Source organism: Podarcis melisellensis (assembly GCF_964234715.1).
Source record: "Podarcis melisellensis genome assembly, chromosome: 9".
Classification (NCBI taxonomy): Eukaryota; Metazoa; Chordata; class Lepidosauria; order Squamata; family Lacertidae; genus Podarcis; species Podarcis melisellensis.
Window position 1 is genome coordinate 66,716,341 of NC_138541.1, and position 24,820 is coordinate 66,741,160.

Below are 24,820 nucleotides of genomic sequence, written 5' to 3' on the forward strand. Positions count from 1 at the left end.
CATGAAAGGGGAGATCTGGTGGCAGTAATCTGAGCATCCTGGACCCTGCCCTGTGGTTCTCCTTGCCCTCCACCAAACACCCATCAAGTGTAACATGGCTACATGTTTGATGGAGTAGCGCGTAGAATAGCCTACCTCTCAGAGTTCTTGTGAGGATGAAATTGGGAAGGAGGAGGCCATCTATACCACCACCTCAAGCTCCTTGGAAGGAAAATAGGTTGCAAATAAATAAACTGTAGCCCACCCCTTTCCAATGCAGGCTCCTGGACTAGATCATCCATGACAGATGGTGTGGAGGTAACACTCCGCTTTGTGAAGGCAAACCTCGCACCAGACATGCAACAGTATATCAAGGAGCGTTAATGCCTGCTTTCCCTGACCTTTTGCCTTCTTGGCTAGAAAACAGGGTTTCCCCCCTGACCCTTTGTCCTCTTACAATTTGTTTGTTAGACATATCGCTTGGCTGGGGTATGACAGGGGACGCAGACGTAATCAGGTATTGGGGGGGAATATTTGAGGGAAACACCTGCTGACGTGTATTTGCTGACGCTGGAAATGTACTTAGATGGAAGTATGTTAAGTTCAGGGTGATTTCACTACTGTTTCCATTTGTTGACTTCTGCTAATAAAAGGAGCCTCTGCAGAGCTAGACGGCAGCTTGCTTGGAGCATGCTTGCCAGTGTGCTTCTGCACAGCTCACCTGCATTCAACCTCCTGTCGTCTCTGTTATTCCTACAAGATGGCCATCCAACCTCTGCTTTTAAACCTCTAGGGAGGGAGAGTCTGTTAAAGAACAATGCTGCAGTCCCACACACTTTTATATGGGAGTAAATCCTTTGGGTAGGAGCAGTGGAAGGCAAATAGGGAAGTGTCCTATCAAGCACAGTATAATCCATGGGTTGGCAACCTAAGGCCCGGGGGGCTGGATGCGGCCCAATCGTCTTCTCAGTTGGCCTGAGCACAGGCCAGGCCATGGTGTTTTATACCTGTTGCTGGGATTGACAAAGCTGCCTCTGATTGGTTGCAATGCTGCTGGGATTGACAAAGCTGCCTCTGATTGGTTGACAAGGCATTCTTTGATTGACAAGGCATCTGACCCTCCCCTTCATCTCATAGCTCACCAATTAACCACTTAACCAAGGCATAGCCAAACCAATCAACCCACTTGAAGGATTACTGTTAATCTCTTTTCCTTAGGGTGTCCCTATTTTCAATGGAGAAATGTTGGGGGGTATGGCGTTCTCCGACTCCCGAGCCTCTGAAGGCAATCCTGTACAGTGAAGGGTGTTTTTTTTTAAACGTCTAGTGTTTTATTATGTTTTTATACATGTTGGATGCCGCCCAGAGTGGCTGGAGCAACCCAGTCAGTCGTGTGGGGTATAAAGAATAAAATTATCATTATGGAATGGGGCGTCCCTCTTTTCATCAGAGAAATGTTGGGGGCATACTTGGTATATTTCAAAAAGGAAAGGGTATGAAAAGCTCTGGATTGGGAAAAGGTAACGTGTGGGAACGCACTGAACTGATTTGGAGGAGAAGGGCAAGAAGAGCTTGCTATCCACATTACACAACAATCCAGAGGAGATCTGGACGTCTGGGTGACCTTGGGCCAGAAACCCAATCTCATCTACCCCATCAATGTTATTGTTCTTCCTAACCGTGAACTCAAGATGACGGGTGCACCTCAATTGCAGCCAAAGGAGGGTACTGAGAAATATTACTATGCTTGGGAGAACTTGTGTTTCGTGTGTGTGTGTGTGTGTGTGTGTGTGTGTGTAATGCACTTGGAGGGAAGAGCTGGCTGGAACTCTAAACAGAAGCAGCAGAACGCAGGAATTGGGCAGCCTGAGCACAGGCCATGGATGTTCTGGGAATCAGAGTGTTTTTACATGAGTAGAATGTGTGCTTTTATTTGTGACTTTAAGAAAGAATGGGAACTTTTTACAAATTATCTAAAAAGACAACAAAATGAACTGGACTCCTTGGCAGGTTTTGAATAAACATACACAAATTTATTGGTTGAGAACATGAAAGATACATAGACAAGGCAAGGATATGTATAGTTTTATAACATGCAGAGAATAATATGTGCAGAGAAATCAGAGAGAGGAGCTGAGGGAAGTCCCTGGTGGGGGGGGGGAGGGAGGGAGGGATGGAAGTGGGGGAGGAAAAAAGGGAAATAATGTATGTGATTATATGATTTGATAATTTGTTATGTTGAAATTGCTTAATAAAAATACTTATAAAAATAAAATAAAATGCATCTCTGGGTTATTTGTGGGGAATAGGAATTCGTTCATTTTTTTTTTTTCAAAATACAGTCCAGCCCCCTCACAAGGTCTGAAGGACAGTGCATCGGCCCCCTGCTGAAAAAGTTTGCTGACCCCTGGTACAATCTCATCCAGCCGCCACCTGCCTACCATCTTACTTACACCCAGTCCAAGGGGTGGCACCTTCCTCTCTTTGGAGAACTCAGCAGGGAGGAGAAAGAAGACAAAACTAGAAATTGGCTCCCCTGCCTGTCATTGACTTCCTGGTGACCTTCCTTCCTTCTGTCCGACCAGTTCCAATAGTCATCAGTCACCACAGGATATGAGTAATGCACACGATTGCACTGAAATTAATGGACATGCCCTAGGGGTAAGGAATGGAATGATGTACCTGTAAAATAGAAATTTTTATTAGTTGTATTTTAAAAGCTTTTTTCTGTTTAGTTATGGAAGATGCTAGAGGTTTTGAATAAAGCATTCCATGGAAATGAATGATGCAGAAGTTTTGTAAACTGTAATTTTGTAAAAATTCTATCCTTCCCTTTGTCATAAAGAAGCCCAGGATGGCAAACAGCAAAACACTGCATTTTTAATAATAATAATAATAAAACAATCAAAAACTCTCAAATATCCCCACAGCTAATAATGTCACACTTGCACACTTAGTAATCAGTAAACAGGAATATTGCTAAATTTCTCCTGAATTTCAATAATGAGTGAGGAATATTAATACTGAGATCAACAGACACATCACCACCAGGGATGACATGCCATACAGAAGGAACCACTACCAAAAATCATAATTTGGTTATTAGTAATAGATTAATTATATGTATTCTTACACATATAATGCATTTATATGACTTAAATGAGATTTCATGCTTGTTGTTTAACTTGTTGTACCTAAAAGGTATGTCAGCTTTTCTCTCTTTCTCTAGCCTTGTGTTCAGTTGTGGCTGTAGGAGGATTAAAGGCAATTTAATGAAAATATTGTAAATTAGTGTGTGATTGAGTTGTACGATGGCGCCCTCTTGTGATACATATTCAACACACACTGTAGGCGGCATTGCAGAACAGCATCATGAAGCAAAAATATTTCCTGTTTGAAAACATCACTAAATATTTACATCACTAAATTCTGAGCACATTAATTCCACGATACATTGTCAAATTATGATCAGGGCCACAGATCTTCAAATTCTAAACACAAAACTTTGATCCCATGCAAGCAAACAAGGTTAGGGCAACTTTAAAACTCAATTTTAATTTTCAGTCGTTAAAAATATAGCAAAACAGGGAGGGGATGCACAAAACTAATAATTAAAATGGGGGGGGGGAGGGATGGAAAACCTTAGCATCATGGGTGTAGCCGGGGAGGGCAAAGGGGTAGCTGCCCCTCCCTAAATCAATAAAACTAACTCAGGTTCTGCCCCTTCAACAAAAGCCTACCCCCCCAATAAAAATCACGGTTATGCCCATGCAGTGAGAGGAAATCACAGCTATGCCCAGGCAGTGAGAGATTTTACTTTCTTGGGCTCCATGATCACTGCAGATGGTGACAGCAGTCACGAAATTAAAAGACGCCTACTCCTTGGGAGAAAGGCGATGGCAAACCTAGACAGCATCTTAAAAAGCAGAGACATCACCTTGCCAACAAAGGTCCGTCTAGTTAAAGCTATGGTTTTCCCAGTAGTGATGTATGGGAGTGAGAGCTGGACCATAAAGAAGGCTGATCGCCGAAGAATTGATGCTTTTGAATTATGGTGCTGGAGGAGACTCTTGAGAGACCCATGGACTGCAAGAAGATCAAACCTATCCATTCTGAAGGAAATCAGCCCTGAGTGCTCACTGGAAGGACAGATCCTGAAGCTGAGACTCCAATACTTAGGCCACCTCATGAGAAGAGAAGACTCCCTGGAAAAGACCCTGATGTTGGGAAAGATGGAGGGCACAAGGAGAAGGGGACGACAGAGGACGAGATGGTTGGACAGTGTTCTCGAAGCTACCAGCATGAGTTTGACCAAACTGCAGGAGGCAGTGGAAGACAGGAGTGCCTGGTGTGCTCTGGTCCATGGGGTCACGAAGAGTCGGACACGACTAAACGACTAAACAACAACATGTCCATGCTTAGCATCTTTTCAGGATTCTGTCCACATGATCACTACACCTTGGGCACTTTTTGCTCATTTTGATGACCTGCCCAGACTCGTTAACTTGACTGAAAGCTCCTTGACAAAGTTTTCATTCAAATACACTCAAAACAAGACATGGCAGCACCTTTTGTCTGCAGTACTTCCTTCTGTTCTCTGTCCAGCCCCCTTCTTTAAAATGTTTGGCCTGAGAAGGAGGCCTGAGAAATCCAAAACGCTGCTCACTCCTGGTAACTTTGCCCTGGACAATATATAAAGCGACTAACAAATGCGATAAATTGCTGTGAACTGCCCTGAAATCTACTGATGATGGGTTTAATAAATGAAATAAATAATAATAATATTGCTGCTGGAGTTTCTCCGCACCAGGGCTAGGGGAACCAGCAGGAGGGACCCACTGGCTCTCCAGATGTTGTCAAGAGACTCCAAGGATGAAGATACTGTGGTCCAACATCTGTAGAGCCCCATCCCTGACCTAACTGCGCGTGCGCAGAACGAAAGCTACGTTCTGTGGAGCGGCGCCGTTGGAAAAGCGGGCGGCGAGTCCCTTCCCCCTTCGTCCTCCTCTCCGATAGGGGGCGCCAGTCGCTCACGTTCTTCTAACGTCCAGAGCGCCCCTCTGTCTCACTGCCACTGACCGACGAAAGCGTCGCGCGCGGAGTGCGCATGCGCACGGAAACCCAGCCCCGCCTCTTCATTCCCTCGCTTTCCTCCGCCATGAATACGGAGAACTTCGTGGCCAGCGAGAGGCTCGTGAACGCGGCCTACGTGCGGCAGGGGTCGCAGGGGCGCCGCGCGCACGAGCTCCGCTTGCGGGCCTTGCTGGAGCAGGTAAAAAGCCGGGCCGGCGGGGAGTTACTCGTCGTTTCTTTCTGAGGGAAAGCGGGAGCTGGGGGCGTGGCCTCGTCTCCGGAGGCTCCGCCCACCCGCCCGCCTGCTTTTCAGGCCACGCCCCCCGGAGGTGTCATTCTCATGGAACAGGCATAAGCAAACGGCCCTCCAGATTGGACTACAACTCCCATCATCCCCTGAGCACTGTTCCTGTTAGCTAGGGATGATGGGACTTGTAGTCCCAAAACAGCTGGAGGGCTGAGTTTGCCTATGCCTGTCATGGAACACAGAACGTAGGGAGCTGCCTAACAACAAAAAGCAAGGTTCTAGTCCTCATGGTCTGAATAAAAGGCTAATTTAAGGAGGAATATCTGACTTTTCTGGGACACGGGTGGCACTGTGGGTTAAACCACAGAGCCTAGGACTTGCCAGTCAGAAGGTCGGTGGTTCGAATCCCCGTGACAGGGTGAGCTCCCGTTGCTTGTGCCAACCTAGCAGTTCGAAAGCACGTCAAAGTGCAAGTAGATAAATAGGTACCACTCCGGTGGGAAGGTAAACGGCGTTTCCGTGTGCTGCTCTGGTTCGCCAGAAGCGGCTTAGTCATGCTGGCCACATGACCCGGAAGCTGTACGCCGGCTCCCTCGGCCATTAAAGGGAGATGAGTGCCGCAACCCCAGAGTCGGTCACGACTGGGCCTAATGGTCAGCGGTCCTTTACCGTTTTATCTGACTTTTAGAAGACATCTGAAGGCAGCCCTGTATCTGGAAGTTTTTAATGTTTGATGTTTTATCTTGTTTTTAATATTCTGCCGGGAGCCTCTCAGAGTAATTGGGGAAACCCAGCCAGATGGGCAGGGTATAAATAAATTATTATTATTATTACAGAGTCATTTAGTCCATCTAGCCCAGTATTGTCCACACTAACTGGCAGCAGCTCTCCAGGGCATGGGTAGGCAATCTAAGGCCCAGGGGCCAGATCAAGCCCTTCGCCTTCTAAATCTGGCCCGTGAATCAGCGTTTTTTTTACATGACTAGAATGTGTCCTTTTATTTAAAATGGGTTATTTGTGGGGCATAAGAATTCTTTCATTCTTTCTTTCTTTCTTTTCAAAATATGGTCCGGCCCCTCACAAGTTCTGAGGGACAGAGGACCGGCCCCCTGCTGAAAAAGTTTGCTGACCCCTGCTCCAGGGTTTAGACTCCACCTGGAGGTGCCATCGGGGACTGAACATGGCAAGGCAGACACTATGCCACTGAGATACGGCTCTTATGCAGCCCTGGGCGCAAAAGGACACCCCATCCCGGCCGTTCTGTTTCTGAGCGTAGTTGTGGTGGGAGCGCCTCTGATTTCAGTGATGTAAAACCCTGGAGGCCAATAATAATAATAAATTTTATTTATACCCCGCCCTCCCCAGCCAAGACCGGGCTCAGGGTGGCTAACAACCAATAATAAAAACAAGTTCATTCAAATACAATTTAAACAGGATTAAAATACAACATTAAAACATTAGGATGCAGCCTCTTCACCGGAGGAGAAAGGAAAAAAAAGAAAGAGGGGGAGGGAATCAAACTGATTCTAAGCCAAAGGCCAGGTGGAACAACTCTGTCTTATAGGCCCTGTGGAAAGAAATCAGATCCCGCAGGGCCCTGGTCTCATGAGACAGAGCGTTCCACCACGCTGGAGACAGTGTTGAGAAGGCCCTGGCTCTGGTTGAGGCTAATCTAACTTCCTTAGGGCCCGGGACCTCTAGGGTGTTGCTATTTATGGACCTTAAGGTGGCTTCTCCACATAGCAGGGAGGTCAGAAGCTTCCCACTGGCGCCTTGGTATGGTTTTAGCTACTGGCAGCCTTTGTCTCTTTGCAGTTAAGGGCCATTTACTCTGCCACGTCTCTGAATGCACTTTAAAGTGCATCCAACACACATTTGAAGTGTGTGACCCCCCCAAAAAAACAGAACGCCGGGAACTGTAGTTTTTTAAGGGTTCTGGGTCTTGTAGCTCTGTGAGTGGGCAGCTATAGTTTCTCAGGGCTCTTTGGGGGACGTCATGTGCTTTAAATGCTTCTTGGGTGTTCTTAAAATGTATGGTATGGGTCTGAGAATTGTCTACTCATAGAAGAAGCAGCACACTATAAACAGTGATGAGTTTTGTATTATATATATTTTGTGATTTTCCATACCTAGCCAGGCCCATCGAGATGCAGAGGAGGAAAGGCAGGAAGTAATAATGCCTTATTTTTGGCAGAAACCTTTGTTCTTCTGACGTGTTAGTTACATCTGTTAGGTCCGGCCAGCTTAATACGTAACCTAATACTATTGAGTAAGCATTCATAGAAAGTCCCACTGAATTTGTTTGCTTACTCTCTACCTACCTAAGACACTTTACTGAAGAAAATAACCTTGAATAATTTGCACAGTCTTTTTTCATCCTCAGAATAATGTGTGATCTACATATGCACACTTAATTGTGAACATAGCTTGAGATAACTTCATCCTTCTGCTTCTGGACTAGGTTTCCCTGTTAGCTTTGAAATTCAAGGAAAAGTGGTAGCTATATTGCAGGCACGTCCAATAGGTGGATCGTGAACTACCGGTAGATCACTGGATGTGTGTGGTAAATCAGTGGCTCCCCTCAAATAAGCTGTACAACTTTTGCTCCCCTAGAAAAAGCTCAATTTTTTTGCCTTGCATCCCCCAAACAGGGCTTTCCTTCCTTAAAAAAAGGAATTTTGACCTGAACCCCCCAAAAGGGGGTAGATCACTGCCAGCAGATCGCAGTCTCTTGGGAGTTGGCCACCCCTGCTATATTGGAAATGGTGCCTCAGTTCAGACAGTCTTTCACTGTTTTCTAAACAACTAAACTAAACTAATCTAATTTGTAATTGAGATTTTCTCTTTTCTACGTTTTGTTTTAATCATGGTTAAAGCCTTGTGGTTTAGAGCTTACCAGGATTTGGGAAGAAATTGTGGTTTCAGGCAATCCTGGTCAACTGTTGTTTTTAGCCCCAATGAAGATGTAACCCTAAACTGTGGTTATAATGAGCCATAGAAGGGAGTTCAAAATTTGCATTTGAGAGGGGGAAAGGAAGTGTGCAAACCTGCTGCATGTTCACCTCCAAACCATGGGTACAGCACCAGAAGTGAGCCAATGTTGCAATCCTGCAAGGCAAATGGTGTGAGTTTGAACCCCTTGATATTTTTCTGCATGGAACTAAATGACAATGGTGGGTTTAAAAAGAAGTTTCTTTGCAGTAATAGAGTACTTTTCAATTAAAAACATGTGTTTTTTTCAAGTTACAGTTTCATTTTTCCTTATTCTAGTTTAGCTTATCTAAGAAAATAAAACAACAATGTACTTTATGTATGTACTTTAACTGTACTGTATTTAATTGTACTGTTTTCTGAAGGGCAAATGTCCTGAAGATGGATGGGATGAAAGCACTATTGAACTTTTTCTACATGAACTGGCAATTATGGACAGCAATAATTTCCTAGGCAACTGTGGTGTGGGTGAGAGGGAAGGAAGAGTGGCATCAGGGCTAGTAGCCCGCCGACATTACAGGTAAATATGGCATTTTTAATATGACAAGTGACTTATTTCTCTTTTTACCTGTTTTCCTCCCGTGAAGGAATGTGCATAACTAGGTAACAACTAGATTTTATATTCCCCAAAATGAGGGCTCAGCCATTGTATTGCTATGTGTTTATGGGTGCTAGAATTTACCGGTAATTAAGGTTTGGGGTGTGAAAGCTAGTTTTCTTGGAGGTGATACCCAGTGTGTATCTAAGCCAGGGGTCTGCAAGGTTTACTGGTCATGGGCTGGATCACTCCCACGGAGATTATCCGTGGGCCAGACCAGTGCAGTGCGACACCAAAAATAACGTCTGCGCATGTCCGTGGCGCCAGAAATTGCTTCTGCGCATGCCCAGACGCTGAAAATCATGCCTGCGCAGAAGCGATTTTCAGCATCTGGACATGCGCAGATGTGATTTCCAGTATCTGTGTGTGCGCAGACGCGATTTCCAGTGCCGCTCAGCGAGTCTGGTTTAGCAGTGTGCGGGTGACTCAGTGAGTGGGCGGCTCGGTTCAGGGGTGGCTCGTGGGCCGGTAAAATGGTCTTCATGGGCCGCACGTTGCCAACCCCTGATCACATGTACTAGCCAGTGTGGTGTAGTGGTTAAGAGCGGTAGTCTCGTAATCTGGAGAACCGGGTTCGAGTCTCTGCTCCTCCACATGCAGCTGCTGGGTGACCTTGGGCCAGTCACGCTTCTTTGAAGTCTCTCAGCCCCACTCACCCCACAGAGTGTTTGTTGTGGGGGAGGAAGGGAAAGGAGAATGTTAGCCGCTTTGAGACTCCTTAAAGGGAGTGAAAGGCGGGATATCAAATCCAAACTCTTCTTCTTCTTCTTCTTCTTCTTCTTCGTTAAGCCAAGTATAAAAGCTGACTAACTCAGATAATTTCTTTTTGAGGTGTTAGCCTAGGGATGAACCGTTTAGGCAACACAAAGGATCAAAAGCATATCTCACTTGGAAATGAGTGGGTTTCCTTCCTTCCTCAAAGAGGTTTAGTTTAAAAGACAATGCTGGTGTTTTCGGAAAGGTTAGCGTTTAGAATGGCAGTTAGGAGTTAAGCAGCAGAGTTACTAAGCAGTGGACTTGGGAGAGAGTCAGAAAGCAGGATGCTGATGTCTTAATCCAACACTGACTATGGAGAAACCATAACCTCTTGCATTGTAATGCTGAAGGTCCCTCTATGGTAGTCTTAGGTTGTAAATATGTTTAAATAAACCATATATCATAAGGACAACACAGTTTCCACTGCTCCTCATTGTTCAAAAGGAAACACAGACCCTGGATAAACGTAGCTGGTATTCCTGGAATCTGGAATCTTTCACTACTCAGAAGTAGGGGTAGCATGTAACAGTATATTCCTTCTTCCCAGCATCCTTCGGTGCAGTCTGAAACCTCCATAGCACACAAGAGTCTTGTTTGAATGTTGACTACTTCCTCCCATGTTCCACCTTGAGCTCTTCAATCTTAGTTCCATTGTTTAACAACTGAAAATTCAAAAATCTTCACAGCATTTTCTGACATTTTGATTTGTTTAATGTACCAGTATCATCTTTAGAATGGTTCTTATGGGTTATGATAGCTAGCTCTACTTTTTTTGCTGCTTTTTCAAGTTGCTTGGTTTTTTTTTTAATACAGATATTGTGTTTAAATCTCCTTTTTATTTTTAAAACAAACAGTGCAACAAACTCAGTACATATCACTTAAACAAAAAGATTGGCACTTTAACCTGGCTTATTGGCCAATTCCAATGCTTACTAGAGTAGCAATATATATATGGTTTGCTTCACCATTACTTTCTCACGAAACATGGCGTCACACTAATGTTTGTTTTATTTAGATCATTAGTATACCACATTAGATTTTCTTTTTTTAAAAAAATCTTAAGCAGTTTACAGCATATCTTAAAATATTTGAAGTACAACATTACTGAATATCAGAATAGATTTTCAGATTTATTTCTATACAAATTACAAATCGTATACAAAAGTGCAATAGTAACCCACATTTAAAAACAACATAATCACTGTTGAAACAAAATGTCCTCTTAAAGATTACAAAAAAGAAGTAAAAATCAAATAGAAAAAAAAATAAAAATCCTTATAAAACATTATTAGCAACTAAACAAAATCACTGAAGTAGAAGTTATGCCCATGCTTTCCTTCATAGTAATGTCTCCTAAACACATCCTTAGTACTCTCTAACATACAGATCTCAGCCATTCACACCAACCGTATCCATAATGCAGATATCTGTTGCAGACAGATAACAGTATTGCAGTTGTGTAGCCCTGGTCCAGTTTGTGGATTGCAGGTAGAATCTCATTACGCTAATTTACGGGTTTGGGTTTGTCCATTTGCAAATTTCTGAATTTGCTTATACTGTACATTTATAGCTTGATATTGTGTTATGAGCAGAAATAATTTTCATTATTCCAATATTCCCTTCATCCAAGGCAAAAGAGTTAAGGGTAGGATGGGAGATGCATACAGCACTTGGGGGATATATTCATGGTGCTTCTCGCACCATGTGTGCATTACTTAACAGAAGGTCAGCCAACTATAACAAGTAGGAGCAGTCTTCTGCTCAAGTACATCTTTCTTCCAACAGAGTTGGTTTCATCTTAAGGACATAAGGACAGGTATTTCAGTTTAACTGTGTACCTGTTCTCTGTCATCCTAAACCATAACTGTAGGTTCATGGTTCCTGAAAAGAGAGACCACAATTATAAAAAGGTCCTTTTCTCAGATGTCATGTTCCTAATGCGAGTAGAATGCTTGTATGAGCAGGTTTTTATATCTTTTTGAACATATGAACCCCTGCTTGGTATGCTAAAAATGTGAAAATAATTTCTTTGCTGCTATGTTAACAAATATTAGCATAGTGAAATTGAATTTTTGGATGAAGAAATAAATGATGTATTCTTCTCTTCCACTTCAGCTTAATTAGTTTTACAGTGGAACATTTACCCTTCACCAGCACACTAATCAGAATTTCTTCTATCCCATATATTAAAACAAAAACATATTAAACATCAGTTACATGCATATATTGAATTATGGGAGTTGCATTTTTAAATGACCCTTATGACAGATTAATTGCGGCTAACATGAACAAAAGCCCATTAAAATTGATTTTATTCAAATGAAGCAGAGCTTATGGGCAAACTCAGCTTCTAAGGGCCTAAAATCCCAGGTCATCTGGCACTCGATTGGGCTGTTGTATAATTTACAGCCAACACATTTTTAAATATAAGCTTACTCTGCTGCTCCAAACAGTATGCATTTGTTGTTCCAGCTGTCATTATAAGTGACACTCTGTCACTTACAATTATTCCAACACTGTAAGAATTATAATTCTTACAGTGTTGGAATATTTGTAAGTGATAAAATGACAAAGAGCTCCAGGTTTTTTGGCATGCCCACCCCTTATATGTGGTTGCCACCTGCCCCTCACCTAAGTCTTCTGTGCGTGTTAAAGAAGTGGGGAGAATGGGATCAATATGTCTCCCTTAATGGCTTAGCAGAAGGCAGAATCAATGCAGAGACCTATTTTGCTTCTGTCCTTGCAAGAAACCTCCATGTGAAATGGAACTACGCATCCTTTGCATTCAGGTCCTCTGGCATGAACAGAGGACTTCGACAGAGCTCAGGGTCTTGTTTTACCTTGCCCAGCTCCTTAAGGAAGCCAAACATTGGGATGAGGGGCTTGTAATGTTTGGAATGTATTGAGGAACCATCAAATGCAACTGCAAGAGCATCCTGTAGGAGAGGGAGACAGGGAACCTAGACAGTTCGTTTCATTCTGTGTCATGTAACCATGGATGAGATACTGGCCACAGATCATGGTTAAGACAAAGAGACCTTAATCATAAACCTTGACTCAGCTGCCAATCCACTCTGTGCTGAAAGGACCGTCAAGTAGCAAAGTGAATGCAAACTCCTCTACTGGAGTCAGCATGTTCACGTGGTGCAAGTAAACCAGAGTTTAGCATACCATGATAATGCAAACTAGGTCACTGGGTCCCTCCAGGGGCTCAGCATCCCCTCTTGTGTTTGCAGGGTAGGCAGCAGAACTGGCTAAATTGCCGAGCTGCCATAGACAGCTGTTGGCTGCCTTCAAGTTGGTGGGTCGCAAGTTTTGTAGGTCTACATAGTGGTAGATACAATAATTGAATTTACAGTAAGCCACATAGGTAAAGGTAAAGGGACCCCTGACCATTAGGACCAGTCGTGACCGACTGTATTGGCCGAGGGAGCTGGCGTACAGTTTCCGGGTCATGTGGCCACCATGACTAAGCCGCTTCTGGCAAACCAGAGCTGCACACAGAAACACCGTTTACCTTCTTGCCGGAGCAGTACCTATTTATCTACTTGCACTGGTGTGCTTTCGAACTGCTAGGTGGGCAGGAGCAGGGACCGAGCAACGGAAGCTCACCCCATCGCAGGGATTCAAACCGCCAACCTTCTGATCGGCAAGCTCTAGGCTCTGTTGTTTAACCCACAGCGCCAAGTCACATATTTTGAAGTTAATGGCAGTACAATTCATGAAGTTGGTTCTCACTAAGTCACAGTGCAAAACTCTGTATCTGAGTATCTATTTTTCTGTTAAAAGTTGCATTTCCCTCCCAACCTTCTGTTTTGTTTCCAGGCTGATCCATGGGATTGGAAGGTCAGGCGATATTTCTGCTGTTCAGCCAAAAGCCGCAGGCTCCAGTCTCTTGAACAAACTTACTAATTCAGTTGCCTTGGATATCATAAAACTTGCCGGTAAGCGTGGAGCCAAGCGCATGTGTTCCCTTACAGGTACTTGCAATATTTTAAGAGCATTTGTTTTTCACATCTGATTTTTGTCTTTTACCTGCAGGTGTCAGGACAGCGAGTAGCTGCTTTGTGGTCCCCATGGCAACTGGCATGAGCCTAACATTATGCTTCCTAACCCTGCGGCACAAGAGACCGAAGGCAAAATACATTATCTGGCCCCGTATAGACCAGAAATCCTGTTTCAAGTCAATGATCACTGCAGGTAAAAGGGTTTGTGTGGAGTGCTGGGGATTCTTGTTGCTTGCTTAGCGCAAGCTCTGAACATGTTGTTTGATTCTTGGTAAACCTCTAGCTGTTGATGCCTTCCTGGGACTGCAATAAAAGGTTGTCAAATACCTTGCAATACATGACTAGAGGTTTTGTTTTTGTTTTTTGCATGGTAGGTCAGAAATTGTGTAGGTCTGCAATATATATAACTTTCCGGAAGCCTGAAACAAGCTATGATTTTAAGTAATTATATGCAAAATTCAGTTTCCTTCCTTCTCTTCTTCTATAGTTTTCTGGCTTACCAGTTGTCTTTGAAACACACAGTCTCTTTTGTCCCTGGGCCACACAAACCTTACACTTCTCGGCAGAAATCGTACCGATTTTCAATATTCTATTGCTCACCTTCTATTTGAAGTGTGAGAATGTGTGTGAACATTCTGTAGCATCTTAACAGCTTGTCTAGAGGCTGATTTAAGAACTTGCAGACAAGCACTTGTGGTAGAGATCAACAAAATCTGCAATAGCTGCTAAGAAGCGAAATAACCAATAAGCTCCTGAAAGGCTAACTTACAATACGTTTGTGAATTTTTTGAGATTTACGTCAAGTGTGATGTAAACTGCCTCAACACCTTTGCTATATTCTGCAGCATTTCTTTTCAGAGTGTTCAAACCACTGTTGACACACTTAGAATATTATGTCCACCTTCCAGTTTTTTTTACTGGAAGCTGGATGTTTACTCCATCTTGCAGGACGTTTCTGCTAGCAATATTTTAAATTGAGTCTAGAGAGAGTAGCCCTTAATTTTAATTTTCCATGGGATGTTGTATGGCGAGTGCCAGTGAGATAATTTCCTGGACTGATGGTGCAATACCAGTTTATTTACTGATATCCATAGTGGCTAATATTAAAGTTTAATACTAATTTTAATAGAATAGTCTCTGTAATTTTAAATAGAATAGGTGTCTCTGTAGTAAGCAATGAGAATAAAATCAAACAAAGGAGGCACACTGCAGTGAAGATAGGCACATAGAGTGAAGATTAAATTGTAGGAGAATCCAGGATGCCCACTCATATATTGTTTTTGTTGGCTGGACTAGGTTTTGAGCCCGTGGTGGTAGAAAATGTATTAGAAGGTGACGAGCTGCGTACAGACCTCAAGGCAGTGGAAGCTAAAATCCAGGATCTTGAGGCTGATAATATACTCTGTGTTCATTCTACCACATCATGTTTTGCTCCAAGGGTGCCTGACAGGTAAATAAAGCAACATGTAAACTATTGGTAGCTATAATTTATATTTGACTTTGAGGGTAGTAATGATACTTTGAGGGTAGTAATGTGATTGACTAAGTTTCCCTAATGTCCAAGAGCAGGCATAGGCAAGCTACAGCCCTCCAGATGTTTTGAGACTACAATTCCCATCATCCCTGACCACTGGTCCTGTTAGCTAGGGATGATGGGAATTGTAGTTCAAAACATCTGGAGGGCTGGAGTTTGCCTATGCCTGTCCACGAGGGATCAGATAATGGAGAAGGGTCTCTGGCTGTCGTTGGTTGAGCTTCTCATGTCCTAGAATGAGTCATCCACAGGCAGAGGGACAGGAGGAAATAGAAAATAGAGAGACAGGATCGTGAGCAGGCCTCAAGCTAATGGAAGCAGTGTAGGGGAGATGGGGATGGGAACTAGGAAAGAAAGACTGGGAATTGTCCAGAGCTGCGAGAAGGACCAAGGAACATACTTTATCGAGGAAGGAAAGTGGGGATAAAGTTGGCAGAAACAAGAGGTCCACATGGCCAGGAACTCAGGAAGGAGTATGTAATCGACACAGTCTGCCAGATATTTGATGGAGATCTATGACTGAGATACATTTTATGGTCTGGTTTTAAGCTGACTGTATCCTTGCTAGAGTAAGAGTTCAACCACAAGACTGGGGGAATCTCTTTGTACAGCTCTTACGATACTACTCTAGACTACAGGTAAGGAATTGTATGTTTGAATGCTCTCTTGTATTAAAGCGAAACCTCCTACACTTAAAAAAATAGCATTTTATAGGTAAGGTTCTGTTGTGCTGGCTTATTTGCGCAGAGAAATCTTAAATGTGAGAATATTTGCATGTTAGTATTCAACAATTCACGGAAAGACAGGAGGGAGTTCCTGATTAGGATATGAATATTACCAGGTGGAACAAAAGTCAGACAAACGATTTTTATCATACCTGCTTTAGATTAATGATCCTCCACAACTGTACTTTGGAGTAAAGTTATTCTTGCAAATTGCTTTTCCTGAGGGCCTCTAATTAGGATGGAGATCATCTTTAGCTGCTGGAATTATTGATAGAAAAGCAACTTCTTTAACATCTAATGTTTCTGCTACCTCTCTGTTGATGTTCATTTGATAAGCCTATAGGAAGTGCTGACTAACTGTGCAATCCTAATCGTGCCTACTCTGAAGTAAGTAAGCTCTGTTGAATTCAGCGGGGCTCACACCCATGTAGGTGGAGCTAGGATTGAAGCCTAAGCCATTCCATTCCGAGCAGTTAAAACAAAGGCAATTAACAAAATTTTAAATTCCCTAAAAATGCATCACTATTCATTTTGTCAACTCTTCATCTGTGGTTGTCAGCAAAAATTTGTTCGGAACACTTCTGGACTCCACAAAATATAACACTTCAAGTCTGCTTTTCTCTTCAAAGTTGAAGCATATTCCAATTTTGTGGGTAAATGATTTGGGCTTGTGGATGGGAGACAAAGAGTCGGCTGAGAAACTAATAAATTGTGATTGCGGTTGCAGAGGGTAAGAAAATTTATCCTCTAAATTGGATTGTCTTTCAAGTAGTGGTGGTAAAAATGATCTGTAGTATAAACTGTGTAAATAACTTCCTTCATGCATGCAAATATGTATCTGCAGTACGTAATGAGGAGCACAGTCAAGGGTTTTACAGGTTTAGTGATTCATATTAACACATTTACCACTGTTACATATTATAGCAATGGCCAAAAGCATCTCCTAGCATAAGATAGTCTTCCTCTGTTTAGACCTTTATCTTGCCTTACTTCTTCTTTTTTCTTCCTCATTTCCATATTACTTTTTTGTATTTTTTAAATTTAGTTGTTTCAGAAATGGCAGATCCATAGGATTTTGCATCCTGTGATCTTAATCCAGAATGTTCTGCATATAATCCTTGACCTAGCTATATATTATGGGGTAGATAGGATAGTAGTTTTAGACTGCGTCCAAGGAATTTCTGGGGTTTCACAGAAAGCTAGTGGAAGGGATATTCTCCAGTGAATGTATCGGTAATGACTGACAAGTTTCCCTGCAAAACACCTTGTGTACCAGTACCTCCTGCACTCTGTGCCCCTCCTGCAGTAACACTGTCCTAGTGAGGCCTGTCAGGCCCCGCCCTGGGCCAGATGGTAAGTGGCAGGAAGGAGCAGGGCCCTCAGGCATTCACTCAGGGGAGTCCTCCTGGGCAGCAGGCAGCAAGCACCACGCAGTCCTTGTGAGGCCTGTCAGGCCCCGCCCTGGGCCAGATGGTAAGTGGCAGAAAAGAGCAGGGCCCTCAGGCACTCACTCAGGGGAGTCCTCCTGGGCAGCAGGCAGCAAGCACCACGCAGTCCTTGTGAGGCCTGTCAGGCCCCGCCCTGGGCCACCTGATGGTAAGTGGCAGAAAGGAGCAGGGCCCTCAGGCACTCACTCAGGGGAGTCCTCCTGGGCAGCAGGCAGCAAGCACCACGCAGTCCTTGTGAGGCCTGTCAGGCCCCGCCCTGGGCCACCTGATGGTAAGTGGCAGAAAGGAGCAGGGCCCTCAGGCACTCACTCAGGGGAGTCCTCCTGGGCAGCAGGCAGCAAGCACCACGCAGTCCTTGTGAGGCCTGTCAGGCCCCGCCCTGGGCCACCTGATGGTAAGTGGCAGAAAGGAGCAGGGCCCTCAGGCACTCACTCAGGGGAGTCCTCCTGGGCAGCAGGCAGCAAGCACCACGCAGTCCTTGTGAGGCCTGTCAGGCCCCGCCCTGGGCCAGATGGTAAGTGGCAGAAAAGAGCAGGGCCCTCAGGCACTCACTCAGGGGAGTCCTCCTGGGCAGCAGGCAGCAAGCACCACGCAGTCCTTGTGAGGCCTGTCAGGCCCCGCCCCGGGCCAGATGGTAAGTGAAGAAAGGAGCAGGGCCCTCGGCACTCACTCAGGGGAGTCCTCCTGGGCAGCAGGCAGCAAGCAGCACGCAGTCCTTATGAGGCCTGTCAGGCCCCGCCCCAGGCCAGATGGTAAGTGGGACATGTTTCACAGGGGGGAATGCACTGGGACAACCGATCTCAGTGATCACGGGTAGGAGGAGGAGTTACGCTAAGACCAGACCATGTCATTACAGAGGAGGCAGGTTTAGTCGTTGTCTGAGGACTATTCCTACCTCCGGGTCTGGTCCTGACCGGATGGATACTAGAATCAGCAAGGGATACCCACATGACCTGAAAGTGTTGCTGTGCAATGCCAGGTCAATGATTCATAAGACCACTGCCATCCATGACTTGATCATGGATGGAGGATTTGACCTGGCATGTGTGACAGAGACTTGGTTGGATGAAGCAGATGGGCCTGTCCTTGCCGCTGCTTGCCCACCACGTTTCTCTTACGCACAGCAACCCAGGTCATGTGGGCGGGGAGGGGGGGTTGCAGTGATTTTTAGGAAGTCATTAGTCTGCACCAGGCGTCCTATTGGGAAGACCCAGTTTTCTGAGTGCATGTTCTGGAAGTTGGGCAATAGGGGCAGTACAGGATTCCTACTGGTGTACCGACCTCCCCGCTGCACCAAGGATTCCCTGCCCGAGCTGCTTCAGGTCGTGGCGGATATGCTCCTGGAGACACCTAGCCTGGTTGTCCTGGGGGATTTTAACATCCATGCCGACACGACCTTACAAGGGGCCGCTCGGGACTTCGTGGAAAGCATGGCCTCCATGGGGCTGTCCCTGAATAAGTCTGGCCCAACTCATAGCCACGGACATGCCTTAGACTTGGTGTTTACCTCTACGGATGCTGGTGATCTGACATTAACTAAAAGCGAAACAAAAGAAGTGCCATGGTCAGATCACTTCCTGGTGCAACTGGACTTCTCCGCAACCCTTCCCCTCCGCAGGGAGGTGGGACCGATTCGGATGGTCCGCCCCCGCCACTTAATGGATCCAATTGGCTTCCAGAGAGTGGTAGGGGATGCTCTATCCCAAGTTGATGGCCTTTCAGCTGATTCCCTGGTGGCCCGCTGGAATGCGGAGTTATCCAGGGCTATTGACTGTCTGGCTCCGAAGCGCCCTCTCCGACTGCATGGAGCCCGGACAGCCCCGTGGTTTTCCCCGGAGCTGAGGGTGATGAAACAATCGTTGAGACGGCTAGAGCGCCGGTGGCGGAAAACTCATTCTGAATCAGACCGGACACGGGTTAGAGCTCAACGTCGAGCCTACCAAGTGGCAATGGCGACGGCGAAGAGGGCCTTCTTCACCGCCTCCATTGCATCTGCAGAAAACAGCAGCAGGAGACTTTTTCAGGTGGTTCGCAATCTATCAGAACCACCTGTACCACCGGGGCCTGGTAGGGACCCCAAGATCTCCTGCAATGCTTTTGCAAAGTTTTTTGCAGATAAAATCGCTCAGATTCAGAAGGAGGTAGACTCCACCGTGGGAGCAGGGCCAGGGCGGGAGAGTGCTAGAGTTCTGTCTGGTCCTGTTACATGGGATCAATTCCAATCTGTTACCTCCGAGGATGTGGACAGGCTGCTTGGACGAGTGAAACCGACCACCTGTCTCCTTGATCCTTGCCCATCCTGGCTGATAAAAGCGAGCCGGGAAGGGCTGGGCGATGGGCTCTGCGGGGTGGTGAATGCTTCCCTCTGTGAGGGAGCCTTCCCAGACCCGCTGAAAGAGGCGGTCATTAAACCGCTTCTTAAAAAAAACATCTTTAGACCCGACCAATTTGGCCAACTATCGCCCAGTCTCAAATCTGCCATTCTTGGGTAAGGTGATTGAGCGGGTGGTTGCTGAACAACTCCAAGCACGCCTGGAGGAAACGGACCATTTGGATCCCTTCCAATCGGGATTCAGGCCTCACCATGGGACTGAAACTGCCTTGGTCGCGCTGGTTGATGATCTCCTGCGGGCTAGGGACAAAGGTGAGAGCTGTTTCCTAGTTCTGCTGGATCTCTCAGTGGCGTTTGACACCATCGACCATAACATCCTTCTGGACCGTCTAGAGGGGCTGGGAGCTGGGGGCACTGTTATACAGTGGTTCCGCTCCTTCCTCCTGGTCCGTGTCCAGAAGGTGGTGGTGGGGGGTGAGTGTTCAGACCCCTGGGCTCTCACTTGTGGGGTGCCTCAGGGTTCTGTCCTCTCCCCCATGCTTTTTAATATCTATATGAAGCCGCTGGGAGAGATCATCAGGGGGTTTGGACTGGGTGTTCATCAGTATGCAGATGACACCCAGCTCTACCTCTCCTTTAAATCAGAACCAGTGAAGGCGGTGAAGGTCCTGTGTGAGTGCCTGGAGGCGGTTGGAGGTTGGATGGCGGCTAACAGATTGAGGTTGAATCCTGACAAGACAGAAGTACTGTTTTTGGGGGACAGGAGGCGGGCAGGTGTGGAGGATTCCCTGGTCCTGAATGGGGTAACTGTGCCCCTGAAGGACCAGGTGCGCAGCCTGGGAGTCATTTTGGACTCACAGCTGTCCATGGAGGCGCAGATTAACTCTGTGTCCAGGGCAGCTGTCTACCAGCTCCACCTGGTACGCAGGCTTAGACCCTACCTCCCCGCAGACTGTCTCGCCAGAGTGGTGCATGCTCTAGTTATCTCCCGCTTGGACTACTGCAATGCACTCTACGTGGGGCTACCTTTGAAGGTGACCCGGAAACTGCAATTAATCCAGAATGCGGCAGCTAGACTGGTAACTGGGAGTGGCCGCCGGGACCACATAACACCGGTTCTGAGAGATCTGCATTGGCTCCCAGTACGTTTCCGAGCACAATTCAAAGTGTTGGTGCTGACCTTTAAAGCCCTAAACGGCCTCGGTCCTGTATACCTGAAGGAGCGTCTCCACCCCCATCGTTCAGCCCGGACACTGAGATCCAGCGCCGAGGGCCTTCTGGCGGTTCCCTCATTGCGAGAAGTGAGGTTACAGGGAACCAGACAGAGGGCCTTCTCGGTAGTGGCGCCCGCCCTGTGGAACGCCCTCCCATCAGATGTCAAAGAGATAAAGAATTACCTGACGTTCAGAAGACATCTTAAGGCAGCCCTGTTTAGGGATGTTTTTAATATGTAATGCTGTATTGTTTTTAATACTGATTGGGAGCCGCCCAGAGTGGCTGGGGAAACTCAGCCAGATGGGCGGGGTATAAATAATAAATTATTATTATTATTATTATTATTACCCATCTTCTCCCACAGGACATGGGTGTGTGGGTGTCTGGTATGTCCAAAGTTTCATGGCAGGCAAGCTAGGAAAGTATTTCCTAAAGGCGAAAAGTTTGAAAATTACTGATGTAGGGGAAAGATGATCAAGATCAACTGAAACAGCAACACACACACACACACACCAGCATTGAACTGTTGGATTGTGACCTCAGTGTCAAGTACTAGCTGGAATTTGCAGTCCTCCTCTGGAAGTCTGCATTTAGAAATATAAAAAGGTAAAGGGACCCCTGACCATTAGGTCCAGTCGTGACCGACTCTGGGGTTGCGGCGCTCATCTTGCTCTATTGGCCGAGGGAGCTGGTGTACAGCTTCCGGGACATGTGGTCAGCATGACTAAGCCGCTTCTGGTGAACCAGAGCAGTGCACGGAAACACCGTTTACCTTCCCACCAGAGTGGTACCTATTTATCTACTTGCACTTTGACATGCTTTTGAACTGTTAGGTTGGCAAGAGCAGGGACCAAGCAACGGGAGCTCACCCCGGCGCGGGGATTCGAACTGCCAACCTTCTGATCGGCAAGTCCTAGGCTCTGTGGTTTAACCCACAGCGCCACCCGTGTCCCTTCTTTAGAAATATAGTCACATATAAAAGTTGAACTTCTGAGTAAGAATCTTTTTTTCCTTTTACTGTAAATTAATTTCGGCTAGACTGAATTGGTTTTTGAAATATATTGTTTATTGATTGATTTAATAAACGTGTGTACAAGTATGTGGTAAAAGGATATAAAGTTGGTCCAATAATTCTGTCTTTGTGTCGTGAATGTTGTCTAAACTGAGTTGGGAAAAAATTCTGAATTGAACCAGGGATGTGAAAATAAAAATAACCTAATCTCAGGCCATTGCAATTTGCCGTTCACTTCTCTGCCGCCAGCTTTGTAATCCGGTACATTGTTGTGCGCTGTCTCATTCCTGAAACTATGAATTTAAAATATTCAATGGCATTTGAAGGGCCTTTTTTTTTATTAAAGGACTGCTGTCAACCCCTGAAGGTCACACATTTATCTTTTCAGCAGGATTGCCCCCATTGCTGCAACCTCAGAAAATGTATTTCAACTTTGCTATAACATTTTGTCTAGGTATCAGATGAAATGGCATTTTCCTTTTATAACTTTTATATGGTCATTTCTTCCAGCACTATACCTTTGCATGTAAAGATTATTTGAACTCCCATGTTAGGGACCCCTGCCTGAGGAAAGTTTAGGCATAATTGTATTCCTTCCTCCAAAGTTTCATACTTCATATAATTATTTCTCGGGAGCACCTGTCTCCTCAGCCAGCTCACTTGTTCTACCCTTAGACTGCAATCCATTGAACTCTTACTTCTCAGTAAGCATGTATAAGATCATGCAGTTACAATGCAAACCAAACTAGAAATAGGTGTTGTCAGGGGCTCAGGAGCAGAGGCACAGGAAATGTAAGCGATGACAGTGGTCCGAGGTCTCTGAGTCTTTCCAGCGAATCGGAAGATTCACAGAAAGGGGCTCCCATGGTCAGAGCAAGGGGGGTGCCTAGGGGGACACCCCAGGAAGAAGGGGCCAGAGGGGACTCAGAGAGCAGCAGTTGGAAATCAGGACCAGCTTCCCCACCAGAGCGCAGTAGGGGGGAGGAGTCCCAGGTATCGGGATCAGGCTGCTCACCACCAGCGGGAGGAGATGAGTCAGGATTGGCCACGCCTCCATCGGAGAGCGGGGAAACGGTCAAGAGGAATGTTGGAGGCTGGGCGCGCGCGCCAAGTTCAAATGTACAGGCGAGCGGCACAGTCGGTAGCCCGAATAGGGAGCCAGGTCCTAAAGCCCGCCGAAAGGAGGGACAGGAGTCAGGGGGGTCAGCGTCAGAAGAGTCCAGAAAGGAGGAGACCCAGGGGGGCAGAAGGACCCAGAGGAGAAAGGAGAGACGGAAGAGGTGGAGTAAGGCTAGAGTCTTAAATTGGTGTACAGGGGGTGGAGACTCAGACGGAGCTTCGCCGATCTAGCTTCTAGACGTAGAGCTGCACGCTGCAGCTTGTAAATGGAAACTGAACTTCAATAAAGACTTTTGTACATTACTACCGGCTAGCGTTGGTCCTCTGTGAGCTGGGACCTGGAGGCAGCTCTGACAGGTGTGCACATTGATTTGAGTGGTTCTAAATGCACCTTACTTGTTGATTGGATTGCGACCTGTTGCTGTTGTTCTAAACCAGAGATGGCAAATGCCCATATTCTTAAGCTAATATATTCTGCAAAAATTCAGTAGCCAGATCTACCTGAGCCTAGGGTTTGCCGACCGGAAGGTCGACGGTTCAAACCCCCACAATGGAGTGAGCTCCTGTGGTTTGGTCTCAGCTCCTGCCCACCTAGCAGTTCGAAAGCACATCATAGTGCAAGTAGATAAATAGGTACCACTGTGGTGGGAAGGTAAACGGCATTTCCGTGTGCTGCTCTGGTTCGCCAGAAGCAGCTTAGTCATGCTGGCCACATGACCTGGAAGCTGTCTGCGGACAAACGCCGGCTCCCTCGGCCTATAGAGCGAGATGAGCGCTGCAACCCCAGAGTTGGTCATGACTGGACCTAACAGTCAGGGGGACCTTTACCTTTTACATATCTATATAAAATAAAGCACACAGCAGATGGTTTTAAAACATTCTTTTCCTCCTGCATTTCACTTTAAAGACATTTGAGAGTGGCCCTTTGAATCTCTTTGAACTCTGGCATCTCTGCAACCTACTGTTCAAAGCTCCTGCAACCAAGAGCAAAAGTAATTGATGTTCCTGCAAGGAGGACATCCTAGTCTATAACATCAAACTTAATGATTGCTGCCCGAACTCGCAAACCATTAAATGTTGAGAAAAGTGGTGGTTCAGTTGCTATACAGCAGCCTACCTTGCATTGGTTTCTGAAGCAGGGCGTGCTTAGCAAATGGGCTGTAACATTTTTAAAAACAATATTTGGAATGGTTTCACTTGGGGTTGGTACTGGTTTGTAGGCAAGCACCCCACACTTTGGGAAAAGGAAGAAGGAGCAGGCATGTGAACCCTGCAGCTTGTGTCTGCTCATTGTTAAACTGCCATCCTACTGCAGTTTGGCATTATGTCTGAATATTATTAGGCTACAGTGAGCTTCGTAGCTGAATGAGGATTTGACCCCAAGCCTCTCTGATACATGTTCAACATGCTATTTACTGCACCAGTATTTCCCAGGCTTATAAAAATCGTATATCCCTTTTGAGACTTTAGTACCTCTTTTTGGGCAAAGATAATTTGGGGGGGGGGGTAGTTTTCATAATACTGTTTTATCTCTGATTCTCTCTCTCTCTCTCTCTCTCTCTGTGTGTGTGTGTGGCTGTGTACCCTTTGAAACCCTTTCTCCTACCCCCCCCCCCACTGGTACTTTAAATAATAACCTGATTTTTGCAGTTCAGACTTCGTACTCCTCCACTTGCTTCGCTACAGTAGTAAAGACCTACTTCAGAATAGAGTGACCTTTGGATTAGTTGCTTGTGTACATAGATTACCAGCTCATTTAAACTAAGGCGGTAGGAAGAGAATGA

General features: G+C 45.7%; 1 protein-coding gene across 2 annotated transcripts in view; it reads left to right on the forward strand.

The window, feature by feature from the left end:
• The first annotated feature begins 4,960 nt into the window (after positions 1-4,960).
• Positions 4,961-24,820, forward strand: part of SEPSECS (Sep (O-phosphoserine) tRNA:Sec (selenocysteine) tRNA synthase) — a 43,793-nt gene continuing 23,933 nt past the window's right edge. The window contains exons 1-5 of one of the 2 annotated variants that reach the window (XM_081924543.1): positions 4,961-5,251; positions 8,656-8,810; positions 13,470-13,588; positions 13,686-13,844; positions 14,948-15,101. In XM_081924543.1, coding sequence (XP_081780669.1) covers positions 5,087-5,251; positions 8,656-8,810; positions 13,470-13,588; positions 13,686-13,844; positions 14,948-15,101 — 752 coding nt within the window. In that variant the 5' untranslated portion in view covers positions 4,961-5,086. The remainder of the gene's footprint in view (positions 5,252-8,655; positions 8,811-13,469; positions 13,589-13,685; positions 13,845-14,947; positions 15,102-24,820) is intronic. The other variant, XM_081924542.1, reaches the window with a different exon arrangement.